Source organism: Nesoenas mayeri (genome assembly GCF_963082525.1).
Source record: "Nesoenas mayeri genome assembly, chromosome: 20".
NCBI lineage: Eukaryota > Metazoa > Chordata > Aves > Columbiformes > Columbidae > Nesoenas > Nesoenas mayeri.
Genome location: NC_137569.1, coordinates 9,124,238 through 9,145,709, shown reverse-complemented (window position 1 = coordinate 9,145,709; position 21,472 = coordinate 9,124,238). Strand labels below are relative to the sequence as shown.

Here is a 21,472-nt window from a genome sequence, read left to right as displayed (position 1 = left end):
TGATGACACAGTCCAAAAAGATGAGAAGCGTTTTAAGCGCAGGGGCAGAGGAGCGGGCATGCCTTCCGCACTACGCACCGCGCATCACAAGATAGACGCGTCTCTGCCAAGGGAAGCTGGAAACGCAACTCCGCTCGACATCCTCATCCGAAAGCTGCACACGAAATATTAGTGCCACGGTCAAATAAAACATTCTACCATTTTAGGCACATTGCCTAATTAGAGGCCATTGTTATCTGAGAACACTGTTTTTGCAGCTGTCAGGAAATTAAATAACCCAAGGGTAACTCGGAATTAAATGAAGCTGTGCAAACACATAGCCCAGCTCTGACATCCTGGCTCTGACAACCAGCTCCTCTGCTTTCCAAGGGACTAAACATCTCACCAGGGCGTGCAGCTATCCTTTCCTATCGAGCCACGGGATAACACGGTACCAGCCCTTCTGGAATCCTTTAGGAACCTGGAGCTCGCAAATCCATATGTATGCACAGGCACTGCCTTCCCTCCACTTAAATAATCAGCACCTCCTGGGAAGAGACCCTCAGTACAAGTGTCCACTAAGAGAGAAATCAAGGGCTGATAAAAGGAAATGCTTACACAGAAACCCCTGCTTTCATCTCCTTTTCAATCAATTACTTCTCCTCTTGCAATCCTTGTCACTTTAAACTTTGACAGCAATCTAGAATCTAAGCAGGTTATACTCTTACAGGGACTTTTTAAAAATTAAACATAAAGGAGGAGCGCATTTCCAGTGAGACCGACGCAGCCATGTGAAAACCACAAAAATATCCATTTCGAAAATACATTTCTGGTGGCCTCCTTTCTTAGCTTCCCACTTGTCATTTCTGCTGTCAGAAACAAAAAAACTTGGACGAATAGCAATAGTCGAGGAGCAAGGAGGTGAGTTTTTGCCAGGCTAGACATTGATTTAGCAATAAACGGCATTGTGCAGAGAAGTGGAGCTGTAATGCAGAAGTTGTAATGCCCGCGTACACTTTGCACCTGGCTGTGAGCACTGAGGGACCAGTGACTCACTACAGACTATCAGGAGGATTCACTAGAAAACTGTTGATTTACAGAAGTATCTCACAATAGATATTCAAGTTGTTGGAATATAGTGGTAAATAAAGTCTGATTTTGAACCACAGAATGGCAATTTGGGCTTGTAGTTAAGGCAAGACTTGATCTGTCCCACAAAGTGTGTTTGACTTGAAACGAGTCATCCTTTTTTATCAGTTTCCTCATACACGGGAGAAAAAAATGAGTTCTTACGTCACAGGGGTATCATAAGATAGGAAGTATGAATCCACTCCAAAAACAAAGCGGCATTATTATGTTTGGCTAAAAATGTGGAACATGGCAAGGTAGACTCCAAAAATAATCAGTGTGCCCACTCTGTCTGGAGAGACGGGTTAGAAATCCAAACCCGGGTCAGGAACCCAAACCCAGGCTGGGAATCAAAACCCGCACTAGGAACCCAAACCCGGGTCAGGAATCCAAACCCGGGTCAGGAATCCAAACCCGGGTCAGGAATCCAAACTCAGGTCATGAATCCAAACCCGGGTTAGGAATCCAAACCTGGGTCAGGAATCCAAACCCGGGTCAGGAATCCAAACCCGGGTCAGGAATCCAAACCTGGGTCAGGAATCCAAACCCGGGTCAGGAATCCAAACCCGGGTCAGGAATCCAAACCCGGGTTAGGCCCCAGGCTGCTCTCAGGAAATCAGGCTGCTCTCTTCCTTCCTCTTCATGAGAAAACGCACCACTAACAATGAGCAAACCTGGAAAATCAAAACCAGATCCAAGCTCCTCAAGCTGGCATTTGCTCACAAGCGGGAAGAAGGGAGCAGAAATTAGCTTTTTTCTTTAGCGATAAGTGAAGGAAGATGAAAAGACTGGCTCAAGATGTGTTCAGAGCATGGATATGAGTGTATCTGTCCCTTTGCACAGGACTGTCTCCTGAGTCACAGAACCCCAGAGTGTCAGGGGTTGAAGGGCCCTGGAAAGCTCATCCAGTGCAATCCCCCCATGGAGCAGGAACACCCAGATGAGGTTACACAGGAAGGTGTCCAGGCGGGTTGGAATGTCTGCACAGAAGGAGACTCCACAACCCCCTGGGCAGCCTGGGCCAGGCTCTGCCACCCTCACCCCCAACAAGTTTCTTCTCAAATTTAAGTGGAACCTCCTGTGTTCCAGTTTGAACCCATTGCCCCTTGTCCTGTCACTGGTTGTCAAACCAATGCGCTGACTTTGATGCCCTCTCTGCGCCACGATCAAGAGCTGGGTCCTTCCCAACCCACTGACTGTGGCTGTTCCTCTCCTCACCCCCTCGCTGCTCCACAGTCCAAAAGAGCCGAGGATTTTGTCTCTGGTCACCAGGGGACAGGAACTGCAGGAATCAGCAGATTTCCCATTTCCCAACAAAACTTCCCCCGTGTTTCAAAAGCTCTTGGCAATGGCTCCGCTCGCAGAACGTGCACACAGACAGCGTGTTCCACTGAAAAACGAGAAACACAGGAGGAAAAGAAGATGGCAAAAAGAATACGATGCAGTTGGACTCACGTTTGCAATTCTTTCTGCATTTTCAAACAAAATAGCACAAGGAATCTAATTTTGTTTTCAAAAAAATTCACATTTCAGACAATATTTCAACTGCACTGACAGAGGAGAGCAAATAATCACGTTTCAAACAAGACTTTAAGATGGACCCATTCAATTCCTTAGTACTGTATGACTGTAACCTTCAGGCTGTGAGGCTTAATCCTGTGCAAGATTAAATACTAAGATATGAGATTTTAAAACAGATTACGCAACTTTCTTCATAAGAGGGTATTTTTTTTCCACCATAATCTCCAATGTGTTTCTCTGTAGAGATGATTTATTCAGTAGATCTGCAAGTGCACCCATTGTAAAGTGAATCCTGTGCGACAGAAGCTACCTCAATTATTATTTATCATGGCTCTTGCCTGTTTCATTATGAAAGCATTTCCACATGTTTACTAATTAATCTTTATAAGGCCTTTTATGAGGTGATTTAATGGGATTATCCCTGTTTTTCAGACTGAGATGCAATGAGAGACTTGGCCAAGGTCACATCCTGCAGCAGACCTGGGACCTTCATCCTGCTGCTCCAAGTCCTGTCCCTTCTCCTTGCGATGGCCGCAGCAAAGCTGCTCACTCCAAAAAGGCTCATTTGCCCTTCCACAAACCTAAAAGAGACTTTCTGTGACTCTCAGGCCAAAAGCCTGAAGGTTATGGTTGGCCAGCGTGCCATCATCAGCTTAATACTGCATGTAAATGATAAAATAGCCCCTCTTTGTTTTAAGTACGCAGAATTAGCTCAAAGCACCAAGTCTCCTCCCCAGAAGTGAACTCTTAGTTTGGAGACAAACACACACACATCACTCTGCGGTTCCAGAGTTAGAAACAAGGAATTCAACCGATTCTAGTGAAAACCAACCAACCAGACTCATTGCACTGGGATCATCAGAGATCCCCTCGATCCCTCATTAGCTCTGGAGACTTCATACCAAGGCTGGCAGAAAGCTGGAAAACTCTCATCACCGCACCAGGAGAAAATGAAGTTGGTGACGCTTTTGTGCACAAACTTGTGGGCTCTTTGCAGGTACAGCCAGGATGGATGTTCGCTCGGCGTTCCCTCCCAGGTCACTTGGGCAGGAGGATCCTCCAGCCCTCCAGGGACAGGAACGTTCTCACTTGGGTGTTTGTTGGTTGATATTTGGGAAAGCTGAGGCACAGGTGCCTCCATCTCCTGCACTGAAGAGAAAATATGGCAATTCGGCTCAGAGACCAACCCTGGGGAGCGCCGTGTGCTGGCATTTTGCAAGGGATTGCCACCAAAGAAATGTTTTCTGTTTGCAGGTGATGACAGACTGTTTTTTTGGAAGGTTACTGTAGTCTCAGCACATCTAGACTAAGGTCACAGCACTTATGAGATGCCAAGGTGGAGGAAACCCACTCTTCGTCAGGTCATGAATTTACATACGGCTTGAAACTTAAAGCAGGTTCACAACTGGCAAAGTTTGGGAGCTGTGGGTTGAGTGATTCCAGCCCGGGGAAAGGGGGCTCATTTCTGCGCGGTGTCACTGGTCCTGTGCTCCAGTTCTCAGCCTGGAAGGTGTAACAGCACCTCCCATCTCTCCCAGGGTGCTCCACACAAAATTCACTTTAGAAAGCAGGGAAAGATCACAAATTACAATGGTACCAGCACTTAAAAGATACAAATGCTTCAAAAGGGCTTGTGGAGTGTATTCAGCCAAGTCCCTTCCTTGCACAGTCTGTGGTTTGCTCCAGGTACAGGCAAACAATGAAAAGCCACCAACTGCCATTGACTCCTACCTTAATTAAAAAAAAACAAACACACACAACAACAACCACCCAAACAAAACGCGTACACCAAAAAAACCTCAAACAAAACCACACACACAGAAAAAACCCATGAACAACCCCAAAACCAACACCAAACCAGAAATAAACTGGTTGGAACAGCAAGCAGACGGTCAAATGTTCTCCAGTGAAACAAATAAGCAGGGCTGCTACTTCTCTGTTGGGCTGCATTTTGCTTTCAGAGACCAACCTAAAATTTCAGTGAATCGTTCCATCATTTCAGCCAGAAAAGCTTTTTAGGTCCTGTATTTAGGAGAGTGGGTTGATAAGAGTGAGCCATGGTATCTATCTGCTCATCTATCTCAGGCTTCGGAAAGCACTAAGAAGCAGCCAAGACATAATAAATTTAAAGGAGGAAATCGTGGCCAGTCGAGTGGTTCAGGAAGAGATGTCTGGGCTTTCTCACCACAGGCTGTGAAACAAAAATAGATATCGATACACACCCATCTGCTGGAGGAAACAGTGCAAAATGTGTATTATTTATGCAGTATTTCTTTAAATAGGAGCAGGCAGAGAAACTGGACAAAAGGCTTTATGTGGCAGGTTACAAACACAAGAAACAATACGTGCCACTGAGATTTCCAAACCCACTCACAGATGAGCTCTAAGGAGAAGCTAAAATGCTCCTTTCCCCAGGTGACACAAAGCAGACCTTGCAATATTACATACATTTCATCCTTCTCTCCCTTCCCCCAAAAGCTTTAACTACCAAACCAAACCGCCTCTTGGCAGCGGGCACAAATCCCACATAATCACAGCCCCCCAACATGTTTATCCATCTACATTAGCATATATGCAATGCAGGAAAAATCTTCCCAACAAGCAGGTCTTTCTAATTAGCCAGTAGTAACATCCTCATGTTTTTAATTTGAATTTAGGTCATTAATACCACATTACTTACAAAACCTGAAAACCACAGACACGGCGCAGTCTGGCCAATACAGAGATCCAAAGGCGAGCGATTGTGCACGTGTTTAATAGAGAAAAACATCTTCTGCCTAGCAACCAGCAGGCTCTCCTGGCGGTCCAGGGGAAGGAATTCAGCGCTATAAATGTCAGCAAGCAAATTAAGCCACCGTGCCTGAGATACAAAGGCCTAGTCACTGGGCAATAAAAAATTAAAGGAGAAATAGTTATAGAAGAAATACTCAAACAAGCAGATGCATCTGTTACCTTCCTTCTCTCCATATCTTTAAATAAAGCTACAGATTGCTCGCAGCTAGATGGGTTCTGAGCGTGCACTTATTTATAAGCTGATTTCTTGCCCATTTTATATACAGGATGAGCGAGAGGACACTGAAAGCAATTTACCATTTTGATGTTACTGGAAAAGGGACTCGGTGTGGTACTAAAGCATATGATGGTCCTGAATCCAAGGTCAGGCAGGGAGCAGGTTGTCTGAGGATGATTGTTATCGAAACAAAGCGCTGCCAGCAAGAGGGCTTTTTTCTTTTTATTAGAATGAGGTCAACATTTCCTGAATTCTGACAAAATCGCTCTGCCACTCTAACTAGTTGAGATTTTTCAAATAGTTCCATTATTCTTAAAGCACTGGGCAATTTATTGTGAGGTATGAACTTAGATGAGGAGCCTGCTCATTCTGGAGGCTCTGTAACTGCATGAATGTCTGGTCTCAGAGAAGTCATTAGCCATACCGGCAGTCACAGAGGGTTAAAGCAAGGGCTGTCACCTCCATCTCACAGAGGAATCTCAGTGTGGGGAGATGGAAAGTCTTGCTCTGCGTTCACAGGGGATCTTCCCACTGCTGCTTCAGTACCGAAATCAAACTGCTCTTCCTCTCTGGTTCCAAACCCAAGGTCTGCTGACTGCAGTGGCCTCTGTGAAGCGGGCTGGCTGGTTTAGGAGACACAAGTCCAGGGTACGTGGTGATGTCCTCCCCTCACTCACCCTCAGTTTCCCTGAAACTGGAATAAGCATTTTTACCAGCCTGGAAATAATAAGGATTCACTCCTTCCTTAATACCAGCATTTGATTTATTTTCCCCTTCTCCAATACCTTTTAAGTTCATTGCCTACAGAGAATGAGTCCATGCAAGGGACACCGACTAAGCACTAAAGCTGGGAAGGCTGCGTTCTTGCCTTGAAAATGGCAGCAACTTGTTGCTTTACAATCTTCCATCTTCAGGACAGATTCCCCCAGGTGACAGACTGCCACAAATCCCATTCATGAAGACGTCCTGCAGCAACCCAACACGGCTGCGCCCCCACTGGAGAAAGATGCCTTCAAATTCCATCCATGGCCCTGTAAGAGGTCTCAAACAGTGAGACTCTCCTCTTTCCATCATAAATAGGGCAGAAACTCAAAAAATAGAACTTGTTGCCTTCTAGGTAAATCTGGGAAGGTTCATATCAAACAGTCCAGCTTTGTTTCAATTGGATGCAAGAGACACAGAAACAAATACCTGAGGGGTAAACTGTAGCCATCTCTCACCTCCATGCAACTAGACCAACTTATGTAGATGACTCTGGACGGGCTCTTCCATCACTAGGCTTGTACAGAATAAAGGTGGTTGATGGAGAGTGTTAGTTCATTTCACACTGTGTTGTGCAGTTAAAGAAGTGCTGTAAAATAGGAGGCTACATAGATGGCATTTCATTGAAAGCTACCCAAGCAAAGCTATTGCTAAAACTAGTAGTGAACTTCCAACAGAAAAAAAAAAAGATGAACAGATAAATCAGCTGGAGAAACGAGAAACAGAAAAGGGACAATCAAAACAAACCAAACACCCTCAATTCCCCTTTATCCCCAACTAAAGGCTCTCTGGATAAATGGTACAGACGCTGGGAGTGCCACTGGAGGAACACTGCTACCCCCAGACCCCGTTATTTTGTTCAGATGGCATCTCCAGGACAGGTCTGCAATGTCAGCAGCTGCTTTCTGGTGCACATACACGGGGTTTCCGAGAGCACGGCCGTCCCCAGGTGCTGGCATCTGCCTTCCTTCCAGTGTGGGAAAGCCGAAACCTTTGTGAACAGAGACTAATGGGACCAGTGAGGTCACAGGCGAAAAGCTCTGCTGGTGCAGCTGCCCAGGGATGTTGGGAATCTGTCCTTGCTGCCCGCGGAGAAAGGGACAGACTGCCCAGAGAGCACAGGAGCTGTGATGTATCTGCACCACGCACAGGCAGCTCTTGCTTTCAGCCAGACCTTGGGAAAAAAGCAAACCGAACTCAAATATCCCTATATTTCAGAAAGAGCAGCTGCTCGACTTCTCTGCCACGCGCCGGCTGCGCTGCAGGTGATAAACGCAAGGATTTTACACGGCTGCCCAAGCACCCCCGGAGCTGAGACACTTGTCTTCACGCGGGAGGGCCCATGGCCAAACTCCTGCTAATTCATCTCAGTATCAGCCAGGAAAAGAGCTTTCTGTGCACTGTCCCCCTGTGTTATTTGCTGAATAAAATTCTTCCTCATTAACAGGCCAAAGCCCAAGAAACGGCCACTGGAACAAACAAGTTTCTGTGCAGTTATAATCCCCACCTCACCACTGGGGAATTAAAGCAAAGAATTAGGCTGTGGCCGTTCCCCTCCAGCACAATGAATGCTTAAGCAGGTTACGGCTTTGCACTGCAGATATTTTCTGGGGAGAAGAAATAATGACTTCTTTCCCAGCCCAACTCACCTGCTACTCCCAGGGAAACGAGCCTGAGGATTATTTTTTGACAAAACAGTTACGAATGATTGCTGCACGTCAGTATGTTTGAAGTGTTAACCTCAAGGATTGCTAAACATGCCGGTATTTCTCCAGCCTATTCTTTTCCCTTCAGTGCTGTTCATGGTATGCAGGAGAAGGGGCCTGGCTGCCTTGAGAGACACCAGCTAACAGGACAATCTTCTCACTGCTGCCACTATAAAAATTCATATAGGTACCCCAGAAAGGTCAGTCTTAATTTTCCACAAAGGCCTGCCCTTCATAGGCTTACATCTATTGAGTTTGTTAAGCACTGGAAGAACAGAAGTTACCTGGAGAGATAAAAAGTCACTTCTTGTTGCCGCACTCAAACTGCTCACCAAAGGTGACAATTGACCCTGTAATTCTGGAGCTGAACCTGGCACTGTGCTGGTCAGGTCAAGAAGCAGCTGATGCACTTGAGGCAGACAAGACTAGTGCTGTTTTGCAAGAAGATGGGATGCTGCAATTCTTACACATTTGGATGCTGTTCAAATCCATGGGCTGATTACACACTATCCAAAGGCCAAGTGAGATTTGTCCTCCTGAGACATTTATAGCCAGACAGAGAGGGGAAGCAGGGAGCGAAGCAGAGCCCTTTCAGCATTCCACGGCATCCTAGATGGTAGATCCTGAATTCCTCCAGACTGTGAAAAACGGCATATGGAAATGGAGAACTAGGATGGAGCAACAGTGGAGCTAACCCTGAGATGATGCTTTGGATGTGGTGGTAACAATTCAGAAAGAAGAGCATGGGCTGGACACAAACCCAAAGGGCACGGGGGTCGTGTTAGGAGAGCGAGCAGGACGCAGAGCTTACAGGTCTCACCAGCAGGTTGTCACTTACTAGCAAAGGAATAGTGATGAAGCTGCCACATCTGTGACACTACTGCCCATGCTGGGTTTTGTGCCTGGTTCCACGCCATGCTGTAGCAGAGGATGGCCTCAGCAGCATACTCCTTACTTCCCCCATGTTGTCTGGATGGTGATCTTTTCTCCTGTCTTGCTTTAACACCCCAACCACATGCGGTGTATTTGGAAAATAAATAAATAAATAAATAAACGAGGATGTTATATGCTGCTAAAACTACAGCCCAACAGAAGCCACATGGGTACTGTAAGTATCAGCAGTAAATTCCTGTGCGAACGAGAGCCAAGGTAACAGAGTCCAAAGGGTGCGAGCAGAGAGAGCTGCGGCTTTGAAGCGCGGCAGCACCGTCTGGCTCCCAGAGATAACCCGGGACAGCCGTGGGACACGCAGCTCCTTGAGGACATGGCTCTGCTGAGACCTGGGATTTGCTCCAAGTACAACACAAAGGGCAACACAATCCCCACTGCTGCTGAGCTAAACCACTGCTTGAGCTCACCTTTCTGTCAGACGGAATAATTTCCAGAGAGAAATAACAGCATGGCTGCTGGAGGCTGTATGGAGATGGTTGTAAGCCAAGCTGGCCACCAGTGACTGAACTGAGGAATCTGCCTTGTGCCAGCTGCGCAGAGAAATGAGCGCCATGGGTACCACAGCCGCGAGTGTGATGCTGGAGAGGAGCACACCCCAGCACGGCAAATCTGCAGGGACAGCACGGTTCAGTGACGCGGAGTCCGACTGAGAACGGGGATCTCCAGGTTTCTTGCTCTGCCATGTACCACAGCCCTCAGAAAAAACCCCTTTTCTCTTCCTTCGGTGATTTCTCTCTTAAAATGAGCCTCTTTTAAGAGGCTTTGCCTCCCACTGTTATGGCAAAACCAAATCTGAACCAGTTTCCCCCAGATACCGCCAATAATAAAGAAGCTAAGACCACCAACAGCAGTAATCAAATTTTTGTGCGTGCCTCTTGCACAAACGCAACAAGGGACATTCTGGCAACAGAACTCTAGATCGCCTCCTCTTTTTGGAGCAAAAGCAGAACAGGTGACATACACTTTCAATCAAACCCCCCAGTTCCCAAATTACAAATAGCAATAGCTGTAAAGATCCATTCACCTATTCTCAACCGAGTGACTATTTTATGAAAATGTTTAGCCACCATTTTAGTGTTCGAAAATGTAATAATTTGTTCTATTATATGTTTAGGAGTACATCTGAAACTGAAAGGGGAATAATTCAGCAATGCTACTAATTACAAAACTTTGACTCTGTACTAAATAAAGACGGTATAGTTTCTAATCTTCTCCTTTGGGTTTGGATATTAAAAAACCATTGAATATTGCAGTGTCACAAGTAGCTACTCGACAGTTAATTCCTATTCAGGAACGAAATCCTCTTTTTTCATGTTTTAATGAATTTTCTCCAAACTAGTAAAACGTGTAGGCTTTTAATTCCAACCACAGAAAGCAGCGACTGAACAAAAATAACAATAGCTTCACATCGCTTCCTCATTCCAGCACCTCAATAACACTGCTGCAAACAAAACCTCCCCACACGATAAATTGTATTACAAACTATTTCCATCCACAAAGCCAAACCATTCTCTCCATCAGCGCTCGCCCAACGCCAAGCGCCTGCAGCTCCCGTGTCCATCGCCTTCTCTGACACCGCCACTCCACCTTTGGCACAGGCTGAAAGGGACCTGCAGCCACAGCACATTTAGTCCAGAGAGAGCTGGGCATAAGAAAGGGGGATAAATCATCACAGCTTTCAGTGATGAGCCAAAGGAGCCGATATGCAACTCCACAGCGTGGCAATGGCTGCGGGGATGATACGAACCACTCATCTTCAAGGGGTCCTTTTAAAGAGAGAGGCTGGATGAACAAGCTGGAGCAGCAAGATGTGCTTGTGGAGGTTTGGGGACAAAGCCCAGCTCATTTTAACACAATGATATGCAAATGGGTTTGCTTTTCCAAATACGCCCAAGCTGCTCTTTAAGACTTGTGCGTGCTCTTCTCTAGGCATTAAAATATATTCACATTCCACGTGTGAAACGCCTTGTACAGCGCGGCAGAAGCGACAGCGTGCTTAAGTGATCAAAGCACCTTTCATCGCGGCACTACCAGCGCTGACAAACAGACCTGTTTTACAAATGCTTTGGTTTATCATCTCAGCGAGAGATGACGCGTTTTCCTCCTCCATCCCCAGGCTGGATCCCGAAGTGGCACACGTCGCCGCTTACCTAGGAAGCCCTCTTCATCCACGATGATGGTGTAGTCCTCCGGGGTTTCCGTGAGGCTGAAGAACTTGCACCTGGCAAAGGCAAACAGCAGAATATGATTAGTCGCTAGACCAAGCAGGGCCTGGTCTTCCACCCACAACAGAGGTCCCTTCCCACCCAAGCTGTGCCGCAGGAAAGAGTCACGGTCTGGTGTTTATGGAGAAACCTGAGGCTTTAACAGGCCTGGATTTTATTCCTGGCTCAGCCACTCGCACTGTGTGACCCACATTCTCCACTGCCTGCCTATGCACAATGGCACTGGTAAAACACTTATTATTTTTATGACTTAGTTCTTAGTTACTTTTCTTAATTGCCACATCCCTTAAGGCTTCCCACCACAGCCCAAGAACTGATGTATTGCACCAACACAGAACAAAAGGCTTTGCTCACCCACTGATCAGTCCAACGCCCATGGTTCACATATGCACCCGTCTTCCCTATTTGCCCACTGACGTTTCTTCCCTTGTCAAGCTTTGACATTGAATCTCTCAACCAAGCACCACTATCTCTTCTTGCTGCTTCAGAGGCTTTTCCCAGCAGCACAGAACATCCCAATTCCCTCTGCTGGTCCTTGCCCGTTGCCTCAGTAGGTGCCTCCCTACCCTGAGAGCCCCAGGTGAAGAGACAAACCCAAACTTTCTCCAGCTTCTATGCAGTTGGTCCCCAGCAATAGCAGGAAGGTTTGCACAAGGTTTTGCAAGCTTGTGTTCACCTTCAGTAGCATATGCACTTGTCAAGCATCAGCACCATGTGCCGGCCGGTCCCCGACCCACGCAGCAGCACAGGGATCGTGTTTGCCAACCAAGCCACAAGGAACCTTTCCACCCTAGGAAGCTTAAATAGGATGACATAGGAAGACCCTGTGTCCGTAAGGACCAAAGAGCAGGATTTCACAGTTACACTGTAATACAATCAGATTTATCTGAGACGACATAGAGAAAATTATTTAAATAATGGAAAGATTGTTCTTAAGGTGCCCAAATTTCACAGTGTGTTCGTGCAGTTCAGCAGCAGGGACTAGAGCAGGGCTTCTGTTGAGCATCTGTGTCCCAAAGCCTTCAGGACTCCTGAAAGCCCAGAATCCCAGGTTGGTGGCTCAAGAATAACAAACACAACCATTCGCTTGATTAGAGAATCAGACTAAAAACTGGCTTGAAGCTTGTTTTTGCACTGGTTGAAAAGAACAAAGATTGCAGCTATCCCCTCCCAAAACAACGGGGAGAAAAATGAGATGGGTGCTGCCCTCCCCTTCACCTCATCGGGAAAAGCAGAAGCAGCAACACGCAGCTCTATTAGTGATCTGCCATGTAACCAACAGCGTTTCATGTAAATGCAAAGTATCAGATAACCTGCATTTAGAGACTCGTTTTCCTGGAAGCATCCGTCACGACAATCAAGCATGACATTCTCCCTCCCAGCACAGACGTATCGCTATAAAATACAGAAGTGGCCCCACCACAGCAGAAACCACAACTTAATTATTTTGTGTCATTGGTAATAGCTACTGTGACAGCCACATTTACTAACTCAACTCTCTTCAGGAATAGTGCCAGGAGAAGCAGAAAACAGTAGGAGCCCGATGCTACCTACAAGCTGGGAAAAGGGACTTCTGGGATCCTGCACCAGGTGGGTCCCAGGAGGTCTATGTAGTTATTATTTAGTGGATTAATTCCCCAGAGAAGTCACCAAATTCTTTGCGACTACTACATGACTGAGCCACAAGCATAGTGGCTGGGGAGAAGCCAGTGGTCTTAAAGGAGGAAACATTAATATTAAATAAGAAGAAAAAAAAGAATCTTTCCTGATCTGAGATGGCATTTATGGAAGAATTTTGTTCCAGAAGAGTAATACATGTCTTGTGCACACATTAACCCCAGCAGAAAAAGTATGATTGTGACAGATGCCATTTTCTTAGCACACATCTCAAAGCGATGATATTTAAGGGATATGTACAGATGAAATCCCGTAATTGCTGGCTCAGAACACATGTCAAAACCTCACATCTTCATACAGCAGCTCAAAGCCCAAACCCCATCTCACTGCAATTCTATGAAAGGTCAGCACCATAAAGCCAAGTCTTCACCAGCACAGAGAAGAGCAGTGGTTCTCGGGGTACACATTTACTTTGTTCAGGCCGCTGATGCCTCCTTTTCCCAGAGAAAAGCTAAAAATGAAAAATTGGAATGGTAAATGTGTGATAAAATATGGCATGGAAACGTTCTCTACCATTGCATGCTGCCAAAAATCAAGTCCTCAACATCAAATCTGTGCCTCGGCAGAGATACGTAAAGATCTACTTCCACTGTGAGTGCAAGTCAAAAATTACATCTTGAATCATCAATGACAGGAGGAACTCAAAGTCATATTTCTCTCCTGCACTATACCACACATGCCTCTTCCATTCAAGTTATTCCAATCATTTCTCTTCCCTCTTACACCCGTTCTTGATAAGCTGGATGCCAACAGCATTTTCTGTTATCACACTAAAGCCGAGAAAGGAAAAAAAATTGCCCTTTAATCATTTTGAGACATGAGGCAAACAGTATTTCTCTAAGTACCTGTGGAAAGCATGTATATAAGAAGAATATAAATATTTTTAGTTTCCTAATAGCCAAACCTCGGACAGATTCTTCTGGATTTCTGCCTTCTTCATGTTTCAGCACGTTTCCACTTGAGCACTGTTGCTGACTTCGACTGCCTGACAACATATGTCTTTTTCTGGCAACGCAGCAAATGTAGACCAATCTATTATTCGATTAGCTCTTCAAAACTCCAAAGCTCTCGCTGCGTATGGAAGTAATATCCGAGCTTGCACAGAGCAGGAAAGCGTGTGTAGGATGCAGTAAGAGCATCATTTCAATTGGCGAACAGCACTAAGGTCTCCATGGGAGAAGCAAGCAGGCAGGAGAGCATCTTGGTTGGCCTCCAGAAGCATCTCCTCAAGACATTTGGTCCCCAGGCCTGCCTAGATCACAAGGGCAATAATATCGGAATGAATGAATGCGACTTCCACTGGTTCTGGGTCAGACATTAAACACACACTTGTGGGAATCTTGCCGTCGGTCATTCCAAAGTTCCGCACAGACGATGATCCTTAGGGAAGCTCCAAGTCCTATCTTCTCACTTATAAGGAAACTATTGAGTTAATGGTTGCCTAGGCAGGGTAGGGTGTTGTGAAGTTGTTTGTTCTACGGAAAAGATCCTTCCCAGCAGCAGTTGGGCGCCTGGCTTCGCCACATTCAGAAACCACGGCCAAATGCCATTCAAAGCAATATGATGCCTGAAAGACATTCAAACGCAAGGCTGGAGGTAGCCCAAAAGTTTGCGAAGAAGCGGTTGAACTGAATGGGAATGAAGAAGCAGCAGCAGAAAGCTGAACTGAGTGAATATGAAAAACATAATTTGTGGGGTTTTATTCCAGGCTGTCTTCTCATTTTAGATGAGACGGGATTTGCATGCTTCACTCTGTACATTATCACGACAATATATATTCTTAGTATAGAAAGACAGTCTCATGCTAATCATCTAATTCTCAGTGATCTTAACTTCTTTGCAGTTTTATAAATAATGACAAGAGGTGGATTCCACTACGACATATTGTGAAGTGTATTTAGGAAAGCAGTGAAGAACACTTGTGCTGCTAATGCATTTTGACATATTTGTGTAACATGTTAAGTACTTTACACCATCTAATTACAAGACTATACAGTCAAATGGCACTGAAAATTGCCAACAGTGAAAATGGCTGGTGTTTTCTAAACAGCGTATTTGTTTGTTGGAATCACAGAATGGTTTGGGTTGAAAGGGACCTTAAAGCTCATCTATGCACAACTCTCTCAGCCTGTCCTCCCAAAGGAGCATCGTTGTTCATATGAGCTGTTTAAACAAACTCCACACTACCGTCCCTACCAAGGGAAACACTGAAGATGTCACAGCACCGTTAGAAATGGTGAAAGGACAGCGACAGCATTCCTTGTAGGCATTAGTTGTGCTCAGATCTGGGATGGAGACATCAGCAAATAAAATCAGGGACCGCCTAAAGAGTGACTGTGATAGCAGAGCTTCGTTCATTACAGAAAGTTAATCATTTTCAAAACCAGCGCAGAACAAAACTAACAGATTTGTGGCCAAGGAAAGCAAGTATCCATGAACAGACATAAATTCAGGGAAGTCCTACAACCGCTCTGTGCCAAAACCTCCAACACGATAACCACAATGGTCTTGATTAATCCATAATAATAATGACAGTTTAAACGAGAGATTACATTGTGTAAAGTTAAAAGGAGAGACCTTCAGTCATCTCCTCTTCTCGCTCCTTTTCTGTTGCTGGGAAAGTTATCTAAGCCTTTATTTAGACTTTGAGACAACTGGGAGCAGAATAAAAGAAAAATTATTGGCACCCTGAAGGAACAAAAGTCAAGAAAGAACACAAAAGGGTGACCTGTGATACAGAAAATAAATATGCAGATGTGCTGAAGAAGATACTGATCTAAAACACAGCTTACGGATAAAGCCAGGACACACGGCACAAATAAACAAGGATTATTCAAAAGAAGAGTCAGCTGGGAATCTACCGTATTCGCCTTCATTAAACCATTATCAAACTGTGGTTCAAGTGCTCATCAGAACAGTTGCCTGTTATCTGGACTACAAGAGCCCATGCAAATGAAAGACGAGCACTAGCTTGAAACAAACCCAACTACTAATTCTGATATGATTTCTATTTGAGTCAGACTTGGTCAGTTCAGACTTCCCAAGCTGCAGATTAAGCAAAGCTACGATATTCTAGAGTTATCTCGCAACATAACCACAGGACTGGTTTTTTGGCTCTATAAAGAGACATTTGGAATTTATTTTGCATGACTAGCAAAGCCCATGTCATGATGCTTTCACTAGTCAAAGCACAGCACAGTATTGCTTTCTAAAACTGTTACTTGGGATATTAAAACATATCTTCATTTGTCATGACAGCATTCTTTTAATACTTCCTAAAAAAACAACAACAGCAATTAGAAAGCAACATGTTACTTGTCTGGTTTATTTTTCCCCCTTCAACAGACATTCACCATCGTATTTACCAAGATTCTGTAAGAAAATCTGTTTTATTTTGAAATAAATTCTTGCCGAATGTGAAGAGAGAAGCCAAACCTACACTGAAGTAGTAGTAAGAAAATACATCCCATGAAGCAACCAAGGCACGTTACACGCTGGAACGGAGTGGAAAGCTCAGCTTACTGAAGGAAACTATATAAGGGAGATGAAAAGGTCCAAGTCCACCCTCATTAAGCCACTCCAGCTGACGAATGTGAAGGACGCCGGTTCCCCATCCCCACACGACTGCCAACAGGCAAAGAGCCTGAAGTTTAGCAGAGACGTACTGCAGGAAATATAAATGCAGCTTAAGACCATGCAAGTGTTACTGCGCTCATCTGTTACTTGTCCATTGAAGGAGCTAAACACAGAGATTTTTTTGGTGAACTCAATGAGAACAATACATAAACCAATGCCCTTAGGTGTTAACACATTTTCTATACCCAAGACTTGTCCTGGGCATAAATCTGTAGACTAATTTATTTACTGACCTGACGTAATTAAAACTTATTCTTAGCAGAGATTTTTCTTCCCGGGTGATAAATTATTTCAAATGAGCTCTGCTGCGCACATTTCACTTGGAGCATCACCACTCACCACCTATATTAGTGAATGGGGCTGAATCAAAAAGCTGGACTTGAACTTTACTGCTCTGGCTGATGTCCGGATGACGCAAGTGCCAGGTGCTTGGCAAGAATCCTTCCCTCCTCACACAAAGTCACCCAGTCACATCCAAATGCCACCTGCACTTGGGGACTCTCAGCATCCTCAGCGACCAGGGTGCAAAGCACAAGGACGGGAACCTGCAGCAGATCTGCACCGCACTTCACACCATCACGGGGGGACATCCCTTCCGTTTCAGCATTTTTCCCTGATATTTAGCGGTACTTGATACGGGCACTAATAAGGATGTGGTAGATCTGAAAGATTAACTGGTGCTCTGAAAGCAAGGGCTCTCGGTCTAAAAAAAAATCAGCTATAGCAACGTAATTTCAATTTTCCTGAAGTAACCTAAAAAACCCAAATAATTACCTCACCTCTACTTCTCATTCATAATATTTTTATCTTCTCTGCCATCTTCCCAAAAACAGGCAACAGAAGTTGAGGGAACAAGCTCTTTATAAATCAAAACTAGGAAGTCACTTCTTACAGTTTCAAGATTAACCACTTCCTCTTAGTTTGAACTCAAAAAAATGCAAGTCAGCAACAAACGTTTCATGGAAGGCACTATTCCATTTTGACACAGCTGAGCCCATCAAGTCTCACAAGTGTCCCCAGGATCTGCTTTTCTCCCCTCCAGCTGTTAATGCAAGTCATGGTTAACGTGGAGCTTTCACTAGATGGAGTCTCTCTCGGCCTCACTACAGCCCTGCTTGCGACTTAAGGAGCTCTACTTGCAATGTAAGAGCAAATTAAGGTAATTTAAGCCAAGAAGTTTATTGAATCCTGTTTTCATGTGTTCAGGGCTTTCTGGTTATTTGGATACATAAGCAAAACCCAGCTGTACAAAGGGGTCTTGTGTAGAGTTCATTAACATGAACATGCAGGAGGAGCAAGGACATCTCCTTTCAGCCCAGAGCACTTCGGGGAGAACAGAAGACAGCCCTCAAGGCCTCTGTGCACGTTCTCCTCTGTTAACCCAAAATCTGAATTTAAACAGATGTCCTCCCCTTCCTGCACCTCCCCAAAAATTTTATCAGGAACAACAGTGTAAAGGGACCGAGACCCTAACAGTGTGAACACTGTCACAGCCCTGAGACCCAGGAGATCTGAGAGTGCAGCTGACAATAGAAATACTTAAAAGCTAAAGTAGCCTTAAGTAACACCTTCCTCCAGCCGCCACAGCCAAGGACGAAAGCACAGTGACCCAGCAGGCTGTAATCACTAAGCCAGATCTTCTAGAAGTGAAAGCGCCCAGGACCGGTGGCATTTCCAGGCTCCACGGCTGGTGGGACGGGAGCAGCTCTTCCCGGGGCTGGAACCGGCGGTGACACCTCCTGGGTGACAGATCCAGCCCCAAAGGCCACGTGTGTATTTCCAGTGAGAGGTGGTGAGCAGGGGAGCCTGTGGCCATTGCTACTGAGCTAAGCCAATGCAGCAGCAAGGAGAGCTCTCTTCCCTTTAGGCAAACCCATAGATTACATCAGGAATTATTTCAGTCTGCTAATTTAGAGTGCAATGTCTTTGGAGTTACAAATAGGATGAGACAAGACTCTTATCCACTTTAAAACAGTGTTCAGAGACTCGACTCTAACACCTTGCTCCACGCTGGTCCTATGGGCCAGCCTGCGACTCAGCCTCGATTGGTGACACAGGTCTAAAACTATCCCTGTTGAGAAGTATGGGGATGGAAAATCAAACCAAACCTCATAATATTCTCATTTATTGTGCTAATGGGAACTAGATGAGCATCTCAGGCACCACTTTGCTCATATTTTATTGCTGTTCTACCTCCAGCTTTTGTTTTTTTTTTAACCAATCTATCAGAAACAAAACAATAGAGCAACAGCAAAAACATTTGAATTCCCAGACTTGCAAAAATCATAAAGCTATTTGCAAAGATGAAACTACTGGCTGATGCATAGTGCAGCGTGGCCTGTACTAACTTCCTTTTCCAAGGACAACAGTAAAAGTGCACATCACTTCTTATCCGGATCCCTTAGTTTTTTCCTTTTGGTTTGCTGCCCCCCTAAAGCATCTCTCACCATATTGTTTATAGTTGTATCACTGTTAATGACAAGGAAGTTATTTTTCAAATCTCCATAGAGGGCCAATGAATCAAAATAGCAGTTCTTTGCTTTGGGAGAGAATTCTGTAACGAAATCTCTGAAGGGGAAGCTGGGCAGTAAATGAAAAGGAAGCTCAGTTTGTGTGCATTGGAAAAGGATTCATTTATTATCTAACGATTAACTAACTGATCCAGACACACCTTTTCCTTTTCTCCCTTTGCTATCCCAGCCTGCCAGCGCTCTTAAAAGCCCTTTATTGTGAGCCAACTTACCCACACCAGAGATGCAAAAGCAATTCTTTCTTTGAAATAGTCCATCATAAATTTAAGCAGAAGGTAACCGTGCTTTAAAACCCTTTTTACAGCAGTAACAGTATCCGCTATTCACTGTCAGAGCTGAACTGACTTTCAGCGCGAGACGGAGAGGTGGAGAACAACACGGATTTTTCCTTAACCACAGAATTATCTTCTACACATCAGAAACTGAACTGAGAAACACATTGCAGATGTGGGTGCGGGACCTAAGGTTTACGGTTGAAAACAAAGCATTATTTAATGTATAACAAAGGCTCATTAATCCATTTTACCAACTGGATCCAGAAGGATCATCTTATGAGGACAACACAAACGCTGAGAAAAAGAGTAAGCCCTGTTTCCTTTCCCCTTCCAAATCAGGCACTATCCATCACTACTGGCAAGTTTGATTCTCTCGTATATTATTCCTTTAATGCCCTCTGCTGCAGAATATTGACTTTGAAATGCTACCAACAATAAAATACAATCAAGTTTTCCTAAGTGCAGTGCTGCTGCACATCCAAACCCAAATATTTGGGGTACATAGTAGCTATTATTGTGTTCAGCCAAAAACCAATGATTATTTTGTGGACAGCACTGAAAAACACAGACTGTGGAGCATATGCTTTTTATTTCAAAGATGGGAGAAACCCAGGCTCAACACAACGGAGGCAAGAGGTTCTTAGGATATCGCTCCAAGATACAAAAGAAGGAGGAAGAAACAGCAAAACTGTTGAGGACTGGAACTGATGAACTTGTTTCCCTGCAGGAACCATAAACACAATTTTCCCAGCATGGGACATAATAGTTCTCCCACAAATTACTAAAATATATTTCCAGCGCTCAATATAGAAAGCTAGATGCACAAGAAATGTTTGCAGCTTCAATGCAGGCAGTAATTGAGAACATATGTGGCAGGGAGGGGGAGGAGGCCAGAACAAGCCATTCTCCATCGAAACGGAGCGGCACGAGAAACCTTTCAGTCCGTGGAATTTTCAAAGGGCTCCCATTTGCCATAGGGTCCAAAATCTCACGTTCTAACTCCATCCAAGGGGGAACGGTGTCTGCGAGCCTGCACACCAACCCCCAATTTAATGCATATTAGCAATTTAAGAGCCACTGTTGAGCCTGAATAAATTTAAAAAAATAATAAAAAATAAGTTTCACCAACTTTGCCTTAAGCACAGAGAGTGGGTTTAGTTTCTTCTATGAACTAGGGACGCATTTACAGGAAAAGCACCTTTGACTCCTCTCATTCTCCCAGGCTCTGCTTTTGGGTCCTGCCCATCATGGGTATTAACTAACCCAGTGATCAACAAGCAAAGCAATATTTCTGCATATTCTAGCTGACATTATTTCCAAACAGCATTGTAGATGTGCCTGCAGCCAGCTTTCCATAAACCTGTAGTGTTTGCTCACAAGGACTGAAGGGAACCTTCATTTGCTTCCTTCGCTAGTGAAGCAAAAGGAAGCTGCTCTTGTGACAATTCTCCCTGGTTTTTTTTGGATGAAGTGCCCTATACATATAAGTGAAGGGGAAAATGCATTTCAATTCTTTTGAAGTCAATACTGACAATTCACAAAGTTTCAGTCTTGTTCTCTTCAGGCCGTGAAGGAAAAGCCCATGGTAAAGGTAGAAGCATCAAACTTCTTTCCAGGCCTACCAGACCCAATTAAAAACATGAGAAATCATTCAGCAAGGTTAAATTCTGTGGTTTCTGAATATTGCTCCTGCAGTCCAGGTGCCAAATCAACACCCAAACCAAAAGCCAGAGCTCCTGGAGAAGTAAAGTCTGGTGATACTGCAGAGTGGATCACGGTGTGCATCAAAACCAGGGGCATGGCCAGTTTTCCAGAGCCTTGTAGACATTTCTTGTTGCTCAGTCACTCTGAAGGAACATCACAGTCACCCCATAGGGCCTTGCTGGGTCTGTCTCGGATCCCTGCAGGGCTGTCGGTCTGAAAAGCATTAAACAAACTCAAAAGCAGCTCAGATCAGGGCCTCAAATCAATGCTCCCAACTCTCCAGACATTAACGGAGTTACTCGTTCCCTCACTGTGTTCTGGGAGATGTTTGCTGGCTGCTTTAGCTGTCTGCACCGTACCTGTAGAA

At 44.9% G+C, this 21,472-nt stretch overlaps 1 protein-coding gene across 1 annotated transcript in view; it reads right to left on the bottom strand.

Moving 5' to 3' along the window:
• CASTOR2 (cytosolic arginine sensor for mTORC1 subunit 2) overlaps window positions 1-21,472 on the bottom strand; it is a gene marked incomplete at its 3' end in the record, with an annotated part of 117,007 nt that overhangs the window by 44,549 nt on the left and 50,986 nt on the right. The window contains exon 2 of the mRNA XM_080357058.1: window positions 11,208-11,278. Coding sequence (XP_080213184.1) covers window positions 11,208-11,278 — 71 coding nt within the window. The remainder of the gene's footprint in view (window positions 1-11,207; window positions 11,279-21,472) is intronic.